Source organism: Anas acuta, chromosome 19 (assembly GCF_963932015.1).
Source record: "Anas acuta chromosome 19, bAnaAcu1.1, whole genome shotgun sequence".
NCBI classification, from domain to species: Eukaryota; Metazoa; Chordata; class Aves; order Anseriformes; family Anatidae; genus Anas; species Anas acuta.
The window spans coordinates 4,318,645-4,337,318 of NC_088997.1; the positions used below are offsets into that span (position 1 = coordinate 4,318,645).

Below are 18,674 nucleotides of genomic sequence, written 5' to 3' on the forward strand. Positions count from 1 at the left end.
AAATAAAAATCTACCGTATGATAACAGGGAGGTAGGAAAGTAGTTCAGTCTCCATTTGCATTTGATTATGGATCACACTGAAAGAGTTATCTAAGATCATAATGTTTTGAGGGCAGAAGCTATTCCTTTGTTATATAAGCCTCTAGAAGAGAAAAATAATGTGCTAACAATTGTAATTCTAGGATTTATGTTTTTAACCAGAGTTTTTCATATAAAATGCTTTCTGTGATTTATTGTAGCAAATTGCAGGGTCCTCTAGAACTTGCCTTGTGAGCCAGTGTGTATTTACCATTTAATCTTCTATTGAAAATAGGTATTTTCAGATTTTTTTCCTTGTTTTTGTTAGCTGGAATATCTTCTGGGAAGCCAGCAAATCATGAAAGGAAAAACACACTTACTCCAACACAGAGAGAGAGCGTGCCAGCAAAATCTCCAGTCCCAGGGGTCGATCCTGTAGTGGCTCACAGTCCTTTTGACCCTCATCATAGAGGAGCTACTCCTGAAGTCTATAGGAGTCACCTCCCTCCTCACTTAGATCCTGCTATACCATTTCACAGAGCTCTGGATCCTGGTAAATGTGTTTGTCTTGTTTTTGATTTGTTTGTTTTTAGAAATATTGTATCCTTTGCACAGAAAATATGCCTTTAAAAAATAATTATTGATACGCATATATAAGGGCTTATACACACTGTTGTGGTTTGATATTGAACCGAACCAAGATAAGAAACCTAACTTATTAAAATGTTCTTGTATAGTACTTCATAATTATATTCAATTCTCTTTTCTTGGAGAATAGATTGTTTAGATTTTTCTGCCCATGTACAGTGCATAAATTCAGTAAAACATTAGTATTAAAATGCTATTTTGATCCATTTGGTTCTGGCTAGAGAGAATTGATAGCACTTTCCATTGAAACTTCAGTTCTGTATCTTGAATACTAAATCTTTTTCCTCCTTCATCCTCAGCTGCTGCTGCTTACCTGTTCCAAAGGCAGCTCTCACCTACCCCAGGCTACCCAAGTCAGTATCAGCTTTATGCAATGGAGAACACACGACAGACAATCCTAAATGACTACATTACCTCACAGCAGATGCAAGTCAATTTACGTCCTGATGTAACCAGAGGATTATCTCCTAGAGAGCAAACTTTAGCTCTCCCATACGCGGGAGCAAGAGGTATACCTGTGTTTTTCTGATAGTCTTTAAAGCGTATTATAGATAATGTGGTATGGCTTAGCAGAGAGTCTTAAGGAGCTGTTAAGTGATCAAAACTCCAAAGTAATGCTTTAGAAGATAGGAATATCACCAGAAAAAAAAAATCCAAACAACAACAAAATGCGTAAAGCAACTGTCTTACAACTCCGTTCACTATGGAGAGATTTAGACTTCTGTGCAGGGGTTTTCTAACGGGACATAATTTTGAAGAGTTTCATATTGAAATGTCCAGTGCAATATTGGAACAAAATAATAAGCTATGAATCCCTGGGGTTATATGGCATTCTCCCAGGAATAACAAGCTTAACAGGAAGTAGCTGAGCTACCATTTTAGTTACTGGATGTGATAATCTCTCTATCATTTAAATCAGTTTTGATAGTTATTGGAAGAAAGGAAGGTAACAAAAGTAAAGGAATTAGTCCAGTAGGACTAATTATCTTCAGGATAAGATATTAGTTATTTAATTGGTTGGAAAAGAAGAGATAAGTGTGTGTTTTTCATAGTAGGGGAAGTTATATTGGAGTACTGGTGGGTACCTGTGAATTTCAGTGTTACATTTTATTTTATAAATATAAGAGATCTGGAAAAGGGAGTGAATGATTACATGTAATACTATTTTGCTAATAGATGGGATTATTCAGAAGAGGTTAAGTGTATCTTTTTATAAAGGACAATTAAAGGGATTGCTACAAATGCAAATTCTGATTTAGTGTGTTCCTAAATTGCTGACTGCCAGATATATTTTCCACTAAGCATTTATTAATGAACAGAATATATGTGTGGACCTTCTTGTGTGTCATCTCCTAACAGGAATTATTGACCTGAACAATATGGCTCCCACTATATTAGTGCCTCATCCTGGAGGAACAAGCACACCACCCATGGAGAGAATTACTTACATCCCTGGTACTCAGCTTACGTTCCCTCCCAGGCCTTACAATCCTGCTTCTCTGTCACCAGGTACAAGCTGTTACAATTTGATTTTGTCTAATCATCTGACATACTGAGATAGTTGACCAATTTATTCTTTATTAAGCTGTCATTAATATTATGGCTTGTTTTGTCAGGAAGTGCTATTTCTTTGCACTTCTCACTTGGATAGCAGTATTTTATTTTTTTGTTGTTTTTTCAAATTATAATCTGTATTGTTGCAGTAGCAGGTGAAGGAGCACTGACAAATTCAGAATTTGCCTTGTTTTGTCAGGTTTTCATTAATTTTCATTAGTAGTCAGTTATCAGTTCATTAACCTCATATTGTGTGTTAAAGACTGGAATTTGGCTCTATAAACTGTCTAGTTTCTACCTGTATAGAAAACACTAGAGTAAAAAGCTGTTAATTGAACCTTCCCCTGACACTGTGTTAAGCTTTTGCCTTAAATAAGTGGATAGACTTGACTGGAATGAAAACAGATTTGGGAAATTTGTTGTAAGTGGATGGCAGAATGTATTGGAGAGTGTTTGCATCAAATTATGCTTTAACTTTAGCATCTGTTTTTGCTATTTCAAATGTTTTGTCCTGTGGATGTTCCAGGACACCCTACACACTTGGCAGCTTCTGCAGCTGCAAATGCTGAAAGGGAACGGGAAAGAGAGAGGGAGAAGGAACGGGAGAGGGAGAGGGAACGAGAACGAGAGCGGGAAAGAGAACGTGAACGAGAGAGGGAGAGAATAACTTCAGTCCCTGCTGAACTTTATCTTCGACCAGGTGAGTGTGCATTGTTACATTTGGAACAGTGTCGTTGTAGACTAACTATTTTCTATATCCACCATAAGCAACATGCAGCTTATTAACAAATTACAGAGTATTGTTTGATTTAGCCTTCACTTAGGGAAGGTTTCTAGCACCTGGCAGTTCTGTTCATAATTGAGACTTCAAGTTTTAGGCTTCTTCATCATTCTGTCATAGTGATGTAGTACCTAGGGAATGGCATGAATCCCAGTCATGCCTATCACTAATTGCATCTCATTTAAAGCATTATAAACAGAATGGTCCCATTTAAATCCTTAATATATACAATTGCATCCAGAGTGTTGGAGACAATTGGGAAAGAATGTGGAGGAGAAAGCATTGATACATTGTTATACGTATCCTACGTTGTTATAAGAGTAATTTATATGTATATTTGGTTTTTTCCTCCTCTGCTTTATTTTCTGCAGGTACAGAGCAGCCTGGCAGACCTGGTAGTCATGGATATGTTCGGTCCCCATCCCCTTCAGTTAGAAGCCAGGAAAACATACTGCAGCAAAGGCCTAGTATTTTTCAAGGAACCAACGGGACAAGTGTAATCACACCTTTGGATCCTGCTGCTCAGCTCCGTATCATGTATGTTTCTTGTCACTGTCCCAGAGATATCTGTTCTAATACTTGAGCTTATTGAAAGGTGTGTTTAGTCTGAGGAAGATCCTAAGATACAAGGATATACCACAGTTGTCTGGCTCTTTAATTTATTGAAAATGATCCTGTCCATTTGTACCAAGTCCAATTTGGATAGAAATCAGTTTCACAAAAGCTTTGCTTTGTTTTACTCAAGAAATGGCTCTGGTCCTTTTTCATGTGATATAATTCGGAATATTCAATGTTTGCCAACAGGCAGCTCACCCCTGGAGCTCCCTCCATAACTCAAGGGTTGCCTGCTTCACGCTACAATACTGCTGCTGATGCCCTTGCGGCGCTAGTAGATGCTGCAGCCTCTGCTCCTCAGATGGAAGTTGCCAAAGCAAAAGAGAACAAGCATGAAGGAAGCAGGATAGAAGAGAATATGGGACGCAGGTCAGCTGTGGTTACTGAGCAGCCGCAGATGGAACAGAAAACACTGGAGGTAGAAAAGAGGCCTGTCCAGTGCCCCTATACATCTGCAAATTTTTCTGGTGGCAAGTCCCAAGGACAGTCTTCATCAGTAGTCTATTCAGAGGCTGGTAAAGAAAAAGGACCTCCTCCTAAATCCAGGTACGAGGAAGAGCTGAGAACTCGAGGAAAGACCACAATTACTGCTGCTAACTTCATAGATGTGATCATCACTCGACAGATTGCTTCAGACAAGGATGCACGAGATAGGGGCTCTCAAAGTTCAGATTCTTCCAGTAGTTGTACGTATCTTAGTAACTACTTACTTCTTTGCTGTCTTAGCCTTTTAGGGAGATGATAAAATGTGAAATGATTCTGATATTTAATGATAAAATATTCAGCCCTGCACAGATCAGATGCTTGATAGGCAAATACAGTTTTTGAATATAGTGCAGTGGCTAAAGATTCTTGTAAAATTTAGTTGATCACTTTATTTAGGTTCCATGCTGCATTGTGAAATGCAGGATAATAAAACTGACCATATCATAAGTCAGGAGATGTAAAATTACTGAATTTACATTGGAACACTGTTTTGTGGAAATATGTTTCACTGTGATTCTCATGAGAAAGACAGACAGTTTTGACTTCCATTTCACTGATGTCATTTTAATGGAAAGACAGCATCGCTACGTATAGGCAACCAAAATCTTGAGTGATATTCAAACCTTATTCTGCAACTTTTGCTCGATATACAGTATCTTCCCACCGGTATGAAGCTCCTGGAGATGCCATTGAGGTGATTAGCCCTGCAAATTCACCTGTACCTACTCAAGAAAAGCTACAGTCCTATCAACAAGAGACACCTAAACCAAGCCAGGCAGAGAGTAAGTTGGTCTACTTATGCAAATGTGTTGACAATTATTTTGCTTGTATTTACCATGAACTCAAAATATAGTTAAAATATATCAGGAGTCTTTAGGTCACTGTTTACCACGTTTTTTACTTTTAGAAACTTTTGCTGGAGTTATGTTATTGCAGGATCTGTGGAAAAACTTGAGCAAACGTATTGGAACTGTCACTTGGCATTGAACAGCTCCTTTACATTACAGCCTAGCTGATTCAATAAGAAATTTATTTTGCATGTATTATTTAAAATTACCGCATGTTGGTGTTGCTATACACATTTTTTTGATCTCTTAGTAAAGCTCAGACTGCTACAGTACCATTTGCAGATGAGAAATGAGCTGGAATTCACCAGTGTTGTGGAATTAAGCTTTAGCCTTCGAAAGTCCAGGGCCTATAAGTAGAGGGGAAAAAGTGTTCATTAGACATGATGCCTAAAGTCTGTTATAAAAAATCTATTATAGAAACGCCTATTGTTTTATATTTGTAAGCAGAGAACTTTAAAACCTTGAAGCTTCAGTAATACCTTCATAACAAACTGTCCTTTTGTTCTTCAACTAGGTGACCCAAACAGGCAATATGAGGGGCCGATTCACCGTTACAGGACACAACAGGAACCTCCTTCACCCCAGCAACCTCCACCTCCTTCCTCCCAAGCAGAAGGGATGGCACATGTGCCCAGAACCCATCGACTTATCACCCTTGCTGATCACATCTGTGTAGGTTTATTTGTGCACATCTTTTCAGATGTGAAAAGTTATGCTTTGATTATGAAAACAAGGTTTGGAACATTAATAAAACTAATAATTACAGAGTTGGTATTGGGAATATTATACAATAATGTTTGAACTTATTTTCTCATTTGTTGCAATTAGTCTCATATTCATCTAGTTCACAAATGCTGAACACTACACTGTAGCCAATGTCTGACCAAAGTTTCCTTTTTCTTTTTTTTTGACCACAATCAGCAAATTATTACACAAGACTTCGCTCGAAACCAAGCAGCTTCTCAGGCCCCTTCGCAGCCTCCCACTACTACATTCCAGAACTCCACCCCTGCTCCAGCGCCTGTTTCTACCCGAGCAAAGACATCAAATCGCTACAGCCCTGAGTCACAGTCACAGTCTGTCCACCATCAGCGGCCAGGTGCTAGAGTGTCACCTGAAAATCTGTCTGACAAGTCCCGGGGAAGGTAATGCATGTATTTTGTTTAACTGTAAATTTAATTAATTCCCAAGTACAATATTTACAAAAGCTAGTGCAGTAATCTTTATGTAGATCAGAAATAGCAGTATCCTTTGGTCTTTTTTTAGGCAATGACTTGCACTGTTTTTGACAATTGCTTGGCTCCGTAATATAAAAATTTTCCCTTCACTACTAATGCATAATTTCCAATCCTTCGAGGAGTGAAAAATTCTAATCGATTAGAACTTTGTGGAAGAAATCCACAGAATCATTGTGGACAAATCAGTGCTATCTTCTAAGATCATCAAACATACTAAAACATGAAACACACATAACTAGAAATATAGTTTTATAACTACTGGAATGCAATTATGTGTGTTAACTACTCTGTTATATGCATTAAGAGGACTTACCTGTCTCTGAATTCCAAATGCAGACCTGGAAAATCTCCAGAGAGGAGTCATGTTTCTTCAGAGCCCTATGAGCCAATCTCGCCACCTCAGGTCCCAGTTGTACATGAGAAACAGGAAAACGTTCTATTGCTTTCCCAAAGAGCTGAGCCTACTGAACAGAGGTACGTGTAAAACTGCAGTTTAAAAGCATTATTCTGTATCACTTGGCTTCGAACAGTATCTTTATTAAAAAATCATTTAAGCAATCTTCCTCTGTTATCAGAGGCAAGTTTTTAATTGCTGTTCTTAATAAGGAGGATGAAATTGGAGGAACAGCTGGGATGACTATTTGGGCTTCTAGCTTAAAAATGCAGCCACCCACCAATATATAGCTAAAACTTTAGCAAGCATGCACGTTGCAAGGCAAAAATAGACACCCCTGAAATGTTTGAGTGCATTATCTCTACCGCTCTTCTAGCACAGGCAATGACCATGTTGCTTTTTCTGTGAGCTTTAGAATCTTGAAAAAGCAGGTGTTTCTGGACAATCATTAAATTGGTCTAGTCCCTAAAAAAAAAAAACAGGTTGAGGAAAGATGATCTTAAAGCATATTAATGTTGGCAGTATCTGCCACTGATTGTTTTTTGAAAGATTTAAATGTACAGTGTGAAAAACATTCTCTTACTTTTGTCACATTGGTCTTGGCAGGACTGACTCTCGCTCTCCAGGTAGCATAAGTTACCTGCCTTCGTTTTTCACCAAACTTGAGAATACGTCACCAATGGTAAAGTCCAAGAAACAGGAGATATTTCGAAAGCTGAACTCATCTGGTGGAGGTGACTCAGACATGGGTATGTAGGACTTTTCTATGAATTTTTGCAACTTAAGCTCTATGTGACTGCTGTCCACAGATGATCTAACCTAAATGTTTCAATTAGTGTGAGTGAATATTAATCTATTAATTTAAAACATATTGTATATGACTGAATATCTGTAAGATTTATTTTTTATGCTGATGTATGTAAACCGTTGCATTTAAGCATTTTAATATTTAATTTGAGAGGTGTAAATGTTTAGAAGAAGCATAATTTTTGAGATAGTTTGCTTCATATCAACATTGACTACAGACAGAGTTAACTAGAATAGTGTCAGGTTTTAACAACTATTATGCCTTTTTCATTTTGAAAAAGACATCTTCTAAGCTGGATTTTTTTTTTCTTGGACCATATGATTATGACTATCAAAATGACACATTCTGGATATTTTAATGCAGTCTCAGTAATGGATACTGTCCCAGTGGAATATGACACTATAACTGTATTTTTTTCTCTTAGAAATCTTACTATAAATTTGTATCAAAATTATCAGTAGTAAGAGTTTGAGCTGTTTGTGAATTCAGTACCTAATAGAAAGTATTTATTTGAAAGCAAATGCTTTTGCAGATTTCATTCTGAGAAACAAGGCTGCGTTAATAAGGGTTGCAGTATTCTCTTTATTGGATCTCCATTGTGTGCACAATACATCTTGCTATGTTGAAAAAAGTACAGGAAATAGTTGAGAGTAATTCTATCATATGTATTAAGACTAATAGGGTTCACTTATAATGATCATCGGTACCATGGAAAACTCACTTAAATGTTATGTTTTAATTGCAGCAACTGCTCAGCCAGGGACTGAAATATTCAATCTGCCAGCAGTTACTACATCAGGTAAGTTTTTCAGTAAAAGGAACTGTGCATGTTTCAGAAAAGGTAAACTAATGCAATATACTTAATGTATGTGCTTTGAGCAGTGCCGTAAATGAGGAAGATGATGTAAAATTTGAAAAGTAACACCCCACAAAAAAGGTTTTTTCCTTTGTCCTAAGGAAATTTCACATAATATTTAAATGGGAACTGAAGCAAGAATTGTTTTATTTCTCTGGTGTCTGCAAATCTTAGACGTAGAAGTCATGAAATTGGTTAGCATCTCACTTACATAGAATTTAAATATAGTGTAGTTCAACAAAACTAGATCTCAGTTCAGCAAATGCAATTTACTTTATAAACTGGGGTATTTAAAATACTTGCTGTTTTTTTCTGTGATAAATAACATTTAAAAAAAAAAATTCCTGTCAGATGAGGAAATTAAACAAAACCTGTATGTTCTAACGATAAAGGTGAATGAGGCAGAGAAATTAAGTGAAATATGGGCGGTAACTTCTAAATCTGAATCTGAGTTGTACTGTAGATTGCCTTTACATGGTTGTAGCCAGTTGCCTCCCCTTCTGATACAATTATTCTATCTTTAATTGGAGAAAGTAGTGATCTCCATCAGATGAGATGGAAGGGTAGGCTTTCTGAATTAAGTATTTGCCACAAATCATACTTTGTAAGATGAATTAGTGTGGATCATTAATATGAGAAATATTCTTCTGGTCTGTTCTCTTACAACTGATTAGTAGCTACAGATCTTACTTAATATGCTATCACAATCAGCATGTTTAACTTCCATTGCTTTTTTTTTTTTTTTGGCTTAATGTAAAATTTACTCTATTGCAGAGTCTGGCATTTAGTGTTTGCTGGCACATATAACTTACAGCTATTGTGAGCTGCTTTTGAGCATGTAGCTTTGCATTTAAAAATACATTTTTTCCCCATCTTTCTGCCTATCTCTAAAATCTTTGTCCACATAATTTCTCTGAGATATGTTTTTTGCCTCCCCTCCCACCTTTCCATGTATGTTTTCTTTTATCTCCCAGGTGCAGTCAGTTCTAGGGGTCATTCCTTTGCAGATCCTGCCAGTAATCTTGGTCTAGAAGACATTATTAGAAAAGCATTGATGGGAAACTTTGATGACAAGAGCGAGGATCATGGAGTTGTAATATCACAGTCCATTGCAGTAGCATCTGGCAGTTCCAACGCTGCAGTACCTGCAAGTAGTGAGACGCGTAGGGAAGAAGCTAATCCATCGCCTAATTCAGGTGAGGTATTTCAGCTCCCAAATATTTCATGGTTTAAATAAAATAAATAAACGAAGGGCTTGAATAAATTCAGTGTCACTGAAAGTCATTCCCTTTCCTCTGGAAGTGACAGAGAGACGGTGTTTCTATTCCCAGTAGTGGTCCTGGCTTTTCAAAACGGTATTGGTGATTTCAGGTGCACTAGCCAATATCTCTTGGAGAATGACAACACTGATGAAACAGGGAAGAGATAATGGGTTGGCTTGATGAAAAATACACATGTAGTACATTACCTATAGGGAACATGCAGTGATGGGAACTAGCTTGAACTGAAAACAGCTCCCTTCCTAAGGTTGGAAACATAACTCTCATGGTAAGAATAGGGATTTTCTAGCAATAGTGTCATTAGTGACTGTATAGGCTAGTCTTCTAACTAGTAAATCAGCATTGCAGAAGAAAGCATCAAGTCAAATCCTTGTTTGGTGCTAAGCGATAATCTCTAGAAACAAACCTAGAGGCTAAAGTGTAGTGTAATATTTTTGGAAAACCTGTCCCTTCTATTTCCAGGAGGGGGAGTCAGCAAGCAGAAGTTAATTGGCAAATCAAATAGTAGGAAGTCTAAGTCTCCAATTCCAGGACAGGGATATTTAGGAACTGAAAGACCTTCTTCTGTCTCATCTGTACATTCAGAAGGGGACTACCACAGACAGACTCCAGTGTGGGCCTGGGAAGATAGGCCTTCATCAACAGGTGAGAAATGGGGGTTCTCTTTCCAACTTAATAAAGTAGATGTGTTATTTGCGGAAAGGTCAGATGCAGACATATAACACTGGCAATTATCAAAAGATTACATCATCTAGATCTGTGGTGCAAGGATTTCCTGAAACAGATTTTCTGCTAGTTGTCACAACCAAAGCCATACTATCTTTGCTATAGATCTCTTATAACCTCTTAGAACGGCACATTTTTGACTTCAAGAAACTCTTTCATTCAGGTTCAACACAGTTTCCTTATAACCCCTTGACAATGAGGATGCTCAGCAGTACACCGCCAACATCAATCGCGTGTGCCCCACCGTCCATGAGCCAAGCAACCACTCACCAACAGAACAGGATATGGGAGCGAGAGCCTGCACCACTGCTTTCAGCACAATATGAGACTCTGTCTGACAGTGATGACTGAACTATGCAGATTCTTTTTTTTTTTTTAATTTGCGGGTCAAAATAAAAAAGTTATTTTTGACTTGTGCCCAGAGAGACTTTCCAAGAGAGCAAGGGCCACACAATGAAGAATTAATGGAGAGTCCGTTAAATGCCTTCTGCACAGGCCGTGTGTTGGAGGATTGTGATCAAGAAGGTTGACTTACTAAAGATAAATATGTAAAGAGTTTTTAAAAATGTGGACTATTCCTGTTCTACATCTATTTGTAAAGAAAACCATAATGTCTTTAAATCATTCTTCTGTAAATAGAGAGTACTTTTTGCAGTGTTTTTTCCCTTGCTATAGTATCTGGTGTACTTATGTTCAAATCATTGCCTAAACTTTGGGGGTCATTTTGTAATTTTTTTAAGCATTTTCTCCAGTGTAGAGTACTCTTCATAACCCTAGCCTCCCTACCAGCCTAGCCTAACCATACCCCTAGCCTCCCAATCAGCCTAGCATCATTGCCTGTTTAATGCCATGCCACTTCTTGCAGGCATTGTGCTTTTATATATATTTTTTTCCTCTAGACACTTCTCAGTGGTGTTCAACTCTTGTGAAAATGTTGATTTTTTTTTTTTGACTGACCCCTTACTGAATTGTGTACATTAACATAGCCAGTTCGCTGGAATAAGATGATATATTTCTTTGAATTTTGAATTCTGCCACATTGTAAATTTTTGGTGCAGTTGATTTTATTTAGTAACACTGCAGAAATATTATTGCATGGGTATGTTATGGTTCATTTTAAAAAGGATAAAAAAAAAAATCAAAGCAAAACAGAAAGAACAGCTTCTGGAGGCATACCTCACTGTTACGCACACTGGGAATTTCAACTGTGCCCCAAACGCCTATGTTAGTGTTTTCTGTTTCTGCATTGTATGCAGTTGAAATAGGCTACTAAATTTTATTGTCATGGTTAACCACAGCAAATGGCTTATCTGAACAGAGGCTCTGGGTGGGTTGATAAGTCCTTTAAGAAGAAAACCTCTACATCCTGAGTTTAAATAAAAACAAAACGCTTTTATAGAATAATTGACCAACACGAGTCAACTATTTGGCTTCTGTTATAACCAGTTTGAAATAGGTACTGCAGTTTTTACTTTCCTTAGTCTGATTTTAAAATCTTTATGTAATAATTATTTTAAAACCTGTGTCCACATCCCCATCCCTAATCTTATCAGAAAACTTTTCATAGAAGTCCTGAAAAATGCTTGGCTTAACTCCTAAAGTGTGCAATACATATTAGGGTAAAATTTTCTTTTAATTGTATATGGTACTAGAGAGTCATCTTAATCATTCATCTATCAATGCCTGCTATTATATGCTTGTAGCTCATGTATATGTGCATCTGGTTAGCAGTATCACAGGGTCTTCTGCCATCCATCTTCAGGAGCATCCTATTGTTTGCTGCACTAACCTCAGGAAAGTGAATCTAAATCTCTGGGGTAAAAGGACCGATTTACAGATAGCACTAAGCTGGGGGGTAGGATGGTCTGTCAGATTCCATACTGCTTTTGCATCTCATTGAACAATCCTTGCCTAGAGGTTACTTTCCAGTCACAGTCTTTTACATTTAACTGTGTTTGCAATACATTGTATGAAGGTATAATGTAGCTATGTAACCTTGAGTCCATGTAAGCTCAACATTTTACAAAAGAACTGTGATGGTCCAGTAGTACAGAATTATTTATCAATAACAAACATATAGAGAAAAGCCTTTTTACCCTTAGTGTAGGAAAGAGAAATGACAAGGGAACTCATTTGGAAATTTGACAGTGTGTTGTAAATACAGAATTATTTGCTACCTTTTTTCTAAAAAAAAAAAAAAAATATGCATCAGCATAGAGCACTTGGCAGTCTTAAAGCTGCCTGCAGTCTTTCTTAGAGGAAGACTTTCTCACCTTCCTGTCCTTTAACCTTCTGGCTTAAAGTAGTGTTTGTTTTTTTCATTGTATTTTTAGGCCTGTGCTCTTATCTGTAACTTTTTTTGTTCCTGTGCAACACATACTGGAAAACAAGTTCATCTGCCCTTTTTGTAGCTTTTAATTTGCAGTGGACAGTTAAGTTTCTTTCTAAAACTCAATTATTAATTGAACAAAAGAGGCATGTACAGACAAAAGTCTTTGCTAACTGTACTGTAAGTATAGCATGTTCATTGCAAAGCTTCATGTTACTGCTGTTGCAGCAGCAAGATATCCAAAGTAGGATAGTTACTTTCTCCTAAGATGCAGCGTGAGTGGCATTTGCATGTAAAATGTTGCTGCTGCTTTTGTTTGTTTTTTAAGTTCTAACTTCTCCAGTGTAAAATCCTCTCCAGAGCCTAAGTTAGGGTTTACCACAATTCCAGTACTCTTCAAGTATGGAGCTACATCTGGCCTGTTTCAAACAGGAAGGTGTTTATAAATCACATTTACGTAGTTTACTACAGATTTTTAATGATTTCTGATCAGCACTTTCACAACGCTGTCATCTTTGTTTTATGATTCTGATATGAAATCATTTAAGACTTGAAAAACCCATGCATCGTAACTCTTTTTTTTCCACACAATGTCTTCAGTGTAGATAGTGACTTCTGGATTCAGACCAATCAATAAAGGGGATCAGTTCTCCATTTGCTTTTCCTGTGTCTCCCTCTTGTTTTGCAGCATCAAGCTCTGTTCATGAGAACAAGCAAAACACTTCCCTTAGGGGGTGCTGCAGGGTTCCTAACTGACACTTCTAGTGTCTACAGATGGAAAAAAAAAAAAAAAAAACACCAAAACTCAAAGATTGGTTCTAAGGTTAGAGCCTTCTTGTTGGTACAAGTGTGCCTGGATCAGCCCTATCTTTAATTCAAAGCTTTGTTCTCAGCAAGCTAGATGCGTGACAGTTTTAAGCTTTATGTATGATAGTTTCTAGCTTCAATGAACATCTAACTCTAGGAAATCTGCATGTGCCTCTTCTTAGCTCAAAGTAACAAAGAGCTTAAGCCACTATTAATGCTACTACTGTAAGTAAACTAATAATGCAATTAACATTGAGAGTTGTACTAAACACCTGAAGTTCTTACAAATGAGCAGTTAAAATAATGCTTGATTAGTGACAGTTACAGTTAGTTCTACTGTCATGGAAAAACATGGATTTCATAACTTCTGGTTTAAAATCTTTATCTTCACTGTTAGGCTTCCTTGCAGGGAAAAACTGAAATTTTTGTTGTGCAGGCAGACTGTTTGTACATGCCTTTAAGTGAATTTAATAACTTACAAGCCTGATAGTTTGTCACATACTATCTTTTTCCAACAGGAAGCCTCAGCATTGTAGCACTGACAGCTCATGACCTGTCTAAGAAAGGAAGACAGCTGTGGCATTTAGTGTGCTCTTACTGGGGTAAGGTAGCAGAGGGTTTTAGTTCTGACAGCAGCTCTGTTTAGTAACATAGTCTTACCCCTCCTTTGAGAAGAGGTGTTCTATCTTTGGATAGACATTTTGAAGCCACACCTGATCTTTTGCAACCTGTTTGAAAATGACACAGGGCTGCAGCCCTGTCACGGTACATTCTCTTGAGGTGTTCTACTGAAGCTAATGCATATTGAACTGCATCTGACAAGTACACCCTGTTGTGCTGGCCAGCATGTAAAGAGCAAAGACAATTCCTGCCTTACTTTGGATCCTCCTTCCTTAATCTGACATTTAGGCAGTGCTACCTAATGGCAGACTGTTTTCGTGACCTAGCTTTAGGATAGCTGTGTTTTGAAACCAAATACTCTGAAGTCAGAAATAACAAGTGACTACAGGTATTAGTAACAGGCTAGGCTTGCATTTTGCTGGCAGTCAAGACTAAGTTCACTCATTAGCACAGTAGATCACTATAACTATAGACTACACCACAAACTGAAATACAGTTACGACTTCACAACTTTATTTTGGACTAAATAGGCAATAGCAACCCTTCTTGATAAGAGGTCCTTAAGTTCCTGATTGCTCTTCCTCTGGAGAATTGCACCAGTCCCAGCCTGTTTGTATTGACCCACCCTTGCTGCTGTCAGACACCTGCAGTTTGGACTCTGGCCAACTCAGGCAGAGCCCTTTCTCCTCTTGGCCAGTTCAGCTAGTTCTTCCTGGATGTGCCGGACAGAAGCAACATCTCCCTTCTGTTCTGCCTGCTTCAGAGCTTCTTTATATACTTGTCTTGCTTGCAGAAAGTCTTCTGTAGCAAGAGGAAAAAGGGGCATGGCTAGCCAATTATACCACCCATTTTCAGAATCCCCTCCTGAAGGTGACCACAGGCAGAGGACAAGCAAAAGACTACTTGGAACATGTTAAGAACTCGGGAGGTTCAGAAAACATTCAGCATAAAGTGCCAGCTGTGAGAGCTACACAGCAACTATGATGACGTGACAAGATGCTGTTTCAGCATCACAATCTCCTTGAAACAAGTCACAAGCCATATCTTCTGTCCTTTTGGAAGGGTTACTTAATGAACAGGACAAGGGAAACGAGATCCCCCTGGCTGACATTCAGATGCACCAGTACTGCATTCATCTTGGACAAGATCCTTCAGCAGCTGAATTCGGTTTGAACACAACGCAAGTTGCCTACACCAAGTCAGCAGACCCAGTAATTAAACTAAAAACTGTAATGCACAGACAGTGACATAGACAGCACATTTACTTACTTTTGTGCATCAGAATTGCTGCCAGGTTGTTCAGCACCATGTGCTCCTCAGGGTGTTGAGTCTCCTTTGCCAGTTCAGCTGCCTTTTTCACATAGGAGTATGCTTCATCATAGTGCCCCTGAGCATCCAACACAGTTGCCAAGTCATTCATGAGGACCACAGTCTGCACAAGGACAGAAAAGAAATCCTCAGAGCGAGACTCATGCCGAACTTCAGGCCAACTGGAGCCCCACATTCGTAGCCCTGTCACACTAGTAAAAGTATTGCCCAGAGAATGATTTTAGTAAGAAAGTGCCTTATTTATCTATCAGCATGCTACATGCTCAATTCTTCCTGGCAAGAAAACAGAACCCAATTCAGCGCTGTGTATGTTCAAAGCCAGCAAAGCTGCTTTTATGGCTGCCTCCTTCCCTGTGAGAACAGTTAGCCTTTCTTTCCCCAGTAGTCCAACTACCATTGTACACATCACCTGTGGATGAGTTTCTCCCTGAACTTCCTTTGAGATCTGCAGAGCCTTCTCGTACATCTTTTGGGCCACGGGGAGCTGGTTAATGTTTAGGAGATAACGAGCATAGGAGTCTAGGCTCATCCCCAGCAAGAGACGGGTGTTGGCTTTTTCTTCAGCTGCAAACAGAGAACAGTGGAAGTGATCACTTCATAAGATCAAGCATGAGTTCACATCCTACAAGAGCAGGAAACCCATGTGCTGTGAAGACAATGGATTGATATGAAGATGGTGCTTGGGCAACATGGAAGGTAACAGCAAGGACAGAGAAACAAAGATAACGAGAGAAACCTTTGGCAGTTAAGGCACTCCCACCTGACAAAACATCTTCAGGCAAATCCTTTTGCTTGGCAATCTTCTCCTCTAAGGTCAGGATGCAGAACTCATAGCCAGCCAGGGCTAACTTGTGCCTGCAAAGTGCAAAAACTCATCAACGTGAGGCTTCTTCCATCCCCAAAGGGATGGATGTGAATGCCTTCATTTCCTTACTCTAGGTGGCCTGTGAGAAAACACTTCCTCTCCACCAGACCATTCTTGCCTTCAGCGCTCTATCCTTGATCATGTTCTAGACCCTTTTCTTGACCCATGCACAAAAGGATCCAAGAAATGGAGAGGGCCCCCTCCCCCAGACAAGGCCAGCTACGGCCACCCACGCCAATGCTCCATCTCTTAAGAAAAATAAAGCTGCAAGTTACCAACCACCAACTGCAGTCAAAAGTCTTCACTCCTGAATGCACGTTTTGTGAGGTGTGGATTTAAGGCTAGAGAGCTATGTCCTCCATAGCTGCTTCTACCCTAAGCCAGACAGATCATAACAGCAATCACTGCGCTGCATGACAGTGAGCAGACAAACTGCACGCCTGTGGGCGCTTTTCTGTTGGTAGTATCTTGTCACAAAGCTTCCCCAGGCACTCTCTTCTCAGAGAGAAGAGCTCCTGCTTGGCTACCACTGCCACTGTGAAGTTGAGATTAAAGCAAAAGATGCCGTTAGCAGAAAACTCACTGTTTCTGAGCAGCATAGATACTGGCCAGCTTGAGGGACATCTCAAGGACTGCATTGTCATCCTGCCAGGAGGACACAATGCAACTGTTACTGTTCTAACATCTTCCCAGTAGAACCATTACTTTGCCACAGAACAAGTTTACACCTTGAAATTGCCCATCTTGTTGTCACCAGCACTGCCATCCATTAAAGCAAGTTCCTAACAAGCCCACCAGGTCATAGCTGGTATTGCCAGTTCCAGGAGGAGGTGTTACAGCACAAGAAATAGACCAAAGAACCATGCACAACACTTAATATTTCCACGGGAAAGCCTTTATCAAAAGAACCTACCTCCTTTGTGTCTCCTGCTAGCAAAAAGCTCATAGCTGCTTTGTAGAGCTTTTCTGCCTGAAATGAGAATTTTGAAGAGAACACTGAGCAATGCTGACACTTCAAACATCTTTACTCTTTACAGAAGGAAACTGCTGGGAGAAAACTGTCTCAAACTTTGCAATACAATTGCTATCAAGACCAGTGGAAAGTGAAAGGCCAACCAGAGCCTGATGCTAGTGTTAATTCAGGACTCCTACGCCAACCACGAGTTTATCACATCTGTGTCTCTTCACTGCTTTCCTGGGTTCTCCTTGTGACAGTCCTCTAGATGTTCGACCATGGCTTTTCATAATAAGAAATATACCTTCCCTTGCTCACCACATTGGAGCTTGCAATCCAGCTGGGAAAATACTACTCTAAGCAGCACGGGATCGCAGCCCCAAGGCAGGTTATTTTGCTGTAGAACACAAGATTCCTGCCTCACAACTCTCAAGATACAGCAAGTCACACCGCACCTCCAAGATCTTTGACAACACCCCACATTGTGTATCAGACTCTTACAAGGAAATAAAAACAAAACACCGGGGCTACTCACGTTGTCCAGCTGCCCCTGCATGAAGGCCACGTTTGCCATCTGGAAGAGACAGACGTTGCGCTGAAAGCTCCACCGCTGGGCCCAGCCTCACCACCACCTCTCGTCCTTCCGCACACGGCTTCCCAGCACCACGCCGTGCCCGTGCCCTGCGACACGGCCCTGCCCCGAGCAGGACAGCACCGAGCAGCAGTTACCATGCTGTAGGTGTAGACGATGGCCCTCTTGTCATCCGCCTGGTGCGCCAGGTGCAGGGCTTGGTGCAGAAACCTCTCGGCCTCCCCCAGCTCGCCCTTCATCACGCTGAGCTGCGGGGGGACACAAAAAGGGAAATTTGGGGGTAAAACAAGAGAAATGGGGGTAATTTGGGGTGGTGGGGGGGGGGAACACCTCATGCTGCCCTGTCCCCCCTCACCTTGGCTCTCTTCAGCAGCAGCACGATGGCGGCCTCGCCGTCCTCCTCGGCGTCCCTGGGGAAGAGCGAGAGGGCTGCGGGGCGAGGCTCAGCCCTCCCCCACCCCCCGCTGCCCCCTTCCCCTCCCCTCACCTCCAAGGAAGCCCAGAGCCGGGCCCGGCCGGGCCCACCCCAACCTCCACCGGGCGGCTCCCGGCCCCGTTCCCTGTCCCGTGCCTCCACCCCGCTCCTGTCGGGCCCCCGAGGGCCGGGCCCGTGCCCGGGGGAGCCCCGCGGGGCAGCGCCGCACACCCAGGGCCCGCCGCAGCCCCGCCGCCAGCATCGCCCTCACCCCCCCCCCGCAGCCACACGCGGGCCCTTTAAGAGCTCGCCCTCGCCACGTGACGCGGGGGGGGGGGCCGCGTCACCTGTTGCCATGGCGACGAGGCAGACTCTAGGCCTAGAGAGGCTCGAGTAGGCCCCGCTAGGCCGCGAGGTCGCCGCCGCCGCTTCAGCCCCGAACGGCCCCGAACGGCCCCGAGGCGGCTCCCCCTGCCGGGGCCGATCCCGGCTCTGCCGCCCCGCTGAAC

At 40.8% G+C, this 18,674-nt stretch overlaps 2 protein-coding genes across 11 annotated transcripts in view; one reads left to right on the plus strand and one right to left on the minus strand.

Moving 5' to 3' along the window:
• Positions 1 to 11,660, plus strand: part of NCOR1 (nuclear receptor corepressor 1) — a 65,818-nt gene extending 54,158 nt beyond the window's left edge. For 4 of the 6 annotated variants that reach the window (XM_068656233.1, XM_068656232.1, XM_068656230.1 and 1 more), the window contains 15 exons: positions 347 to 571; positions 966 to 1,175; positions 2,026 to 2,175; positions 2,747 to 2,920; positions 3,373 to 3,538; positions 3,806 to 4,302; positions 4,756 to 4,884; positions 5,465 to 5,622; positions 5,872 to 6,095; positions 6,525 to 6,662; positions 7,189 to 7,331; positions 8,136 to 8,189; positions 9,221 to 9,442; positions 9,989 to 10,171; positions 10,416 to 11,660. In XM_068656233.1, coding sequence (XP_068512334.1) covers positions 347 to 571; positions 966 to 1,175; positions 2,026 to 2,175; positions 2,747 to 2,920; positions 3,373 to 3,538; positions 3,806 to 4,302; positions 4,756 to 4,884; positions 5,465 to 5,622; positions 5,872 to 6,095; positions 6,525 to 6,662; positions 7,189 to 7,331; positions 8,136 to 8,189; positions 9,221 to 9,442; positions 9,989 to 10,171; positions 10,416 to 10,603 — 2,861 coding nt within the window. In that variant the 3' untranslated portion in view covers positions 10,604 to 11,660. The remainder of the gene's footprint in view (positions 1 to 346; positions 572 to 965; positions 1,176 to 2,025; positions 2,176 to 2,746; positions 2,921 to 3,372; positions 3,539 to 3,805; positions 4,303 to 4,755; positions 4,885 to 5,464; positions 5,623 to 5,871; positions 6,096 to 6,524; positions 6,663 to 7,188; positions 7,332 to 8,135; positions 8,190 to 9,220; positions 9,443 to 9,988; positions 10,172 to 10,415) is intronic. The other 2 variants (XM_068656234.1, XM_068656235.1) reach the window with 2 other exon arrangements.
• Positions 8,977 to 18,662, minus strand: TTC19 (tetratricopeptide repeat domain 19). 5 transcript variants are annotated; one of them, XM_068656251.1, is made up of 10 exons: positions 18,238 to 18,462; positions 18,106 to 18,179; positions 17,888 to 17,998; positions 17,694 to 17,732; positions 17,117 to 17,173; positions 16,787 to 16,848; positions 16,099 to 16,193; positions 15,748 to 15,902; positions 15,279 to 15,441; positions 8,977 to 9,652 (listed from the first exon to the last, which is right to left on the minus strand). In XM_068656251.1, exons 1-10 carry the CDS (start codon positions 18,425 to 18,427, stop codon positions 9,594 to 9,596), a joined length of 1,005 nt encoding a protein of 334 aa, XP_068512352.1. In that variant the 5' UTR covers positions 18,428 to 18,462; the 3' UTR covers positions 8,977 to 9,593. The 5 variants fall into 5 exon arrangements, with proteins under 5 accessions (XP_068512352.1, XP_068512354.1, XP_068512351.1 ...); XM_068656253.1 differs by lacking the exons at positions 8,977 to 9,652; positions 18,238 to 18,462 and adding exons at positions 14,501 to 14,810; positions 18,513 to 18,662 and having other exon boundaries at positions 18,106 to 18,160; XM_068656250.1 differs by lacking the exon at positions 8,977 to 9,652 and adding an exon at positions 14,501 to 14,807.
• Positions 18,663 to 18,674: the final 12 nt, after the last annotated feature.

Bases quoted from the DNA above. Each gene is read 5' to 3' on its own strand.
- TTC19 (XM_068656249.1), bottom strand. From the start codon at position 18,427: ATGCTGGCGGCGGGGCTGCGGCGGGCCCTGGGTGTGCGGCGCTGCCCC. The intron at 17,733-17,887 runs GTAACTGCTGCT...TGTCTCTTCCAG, and splicing joins TCGTCTACACCTACAGCATG to ATGGCAAACGTGGCCTTCAT. The intron at 17,174-17,693 runs GTGAGTAGCCCC...TTCTCATTTCAG, and splicing joins TGCAGGGGCAGCTGGACAAC to GCAGAAAAGCTCTACAAAGC.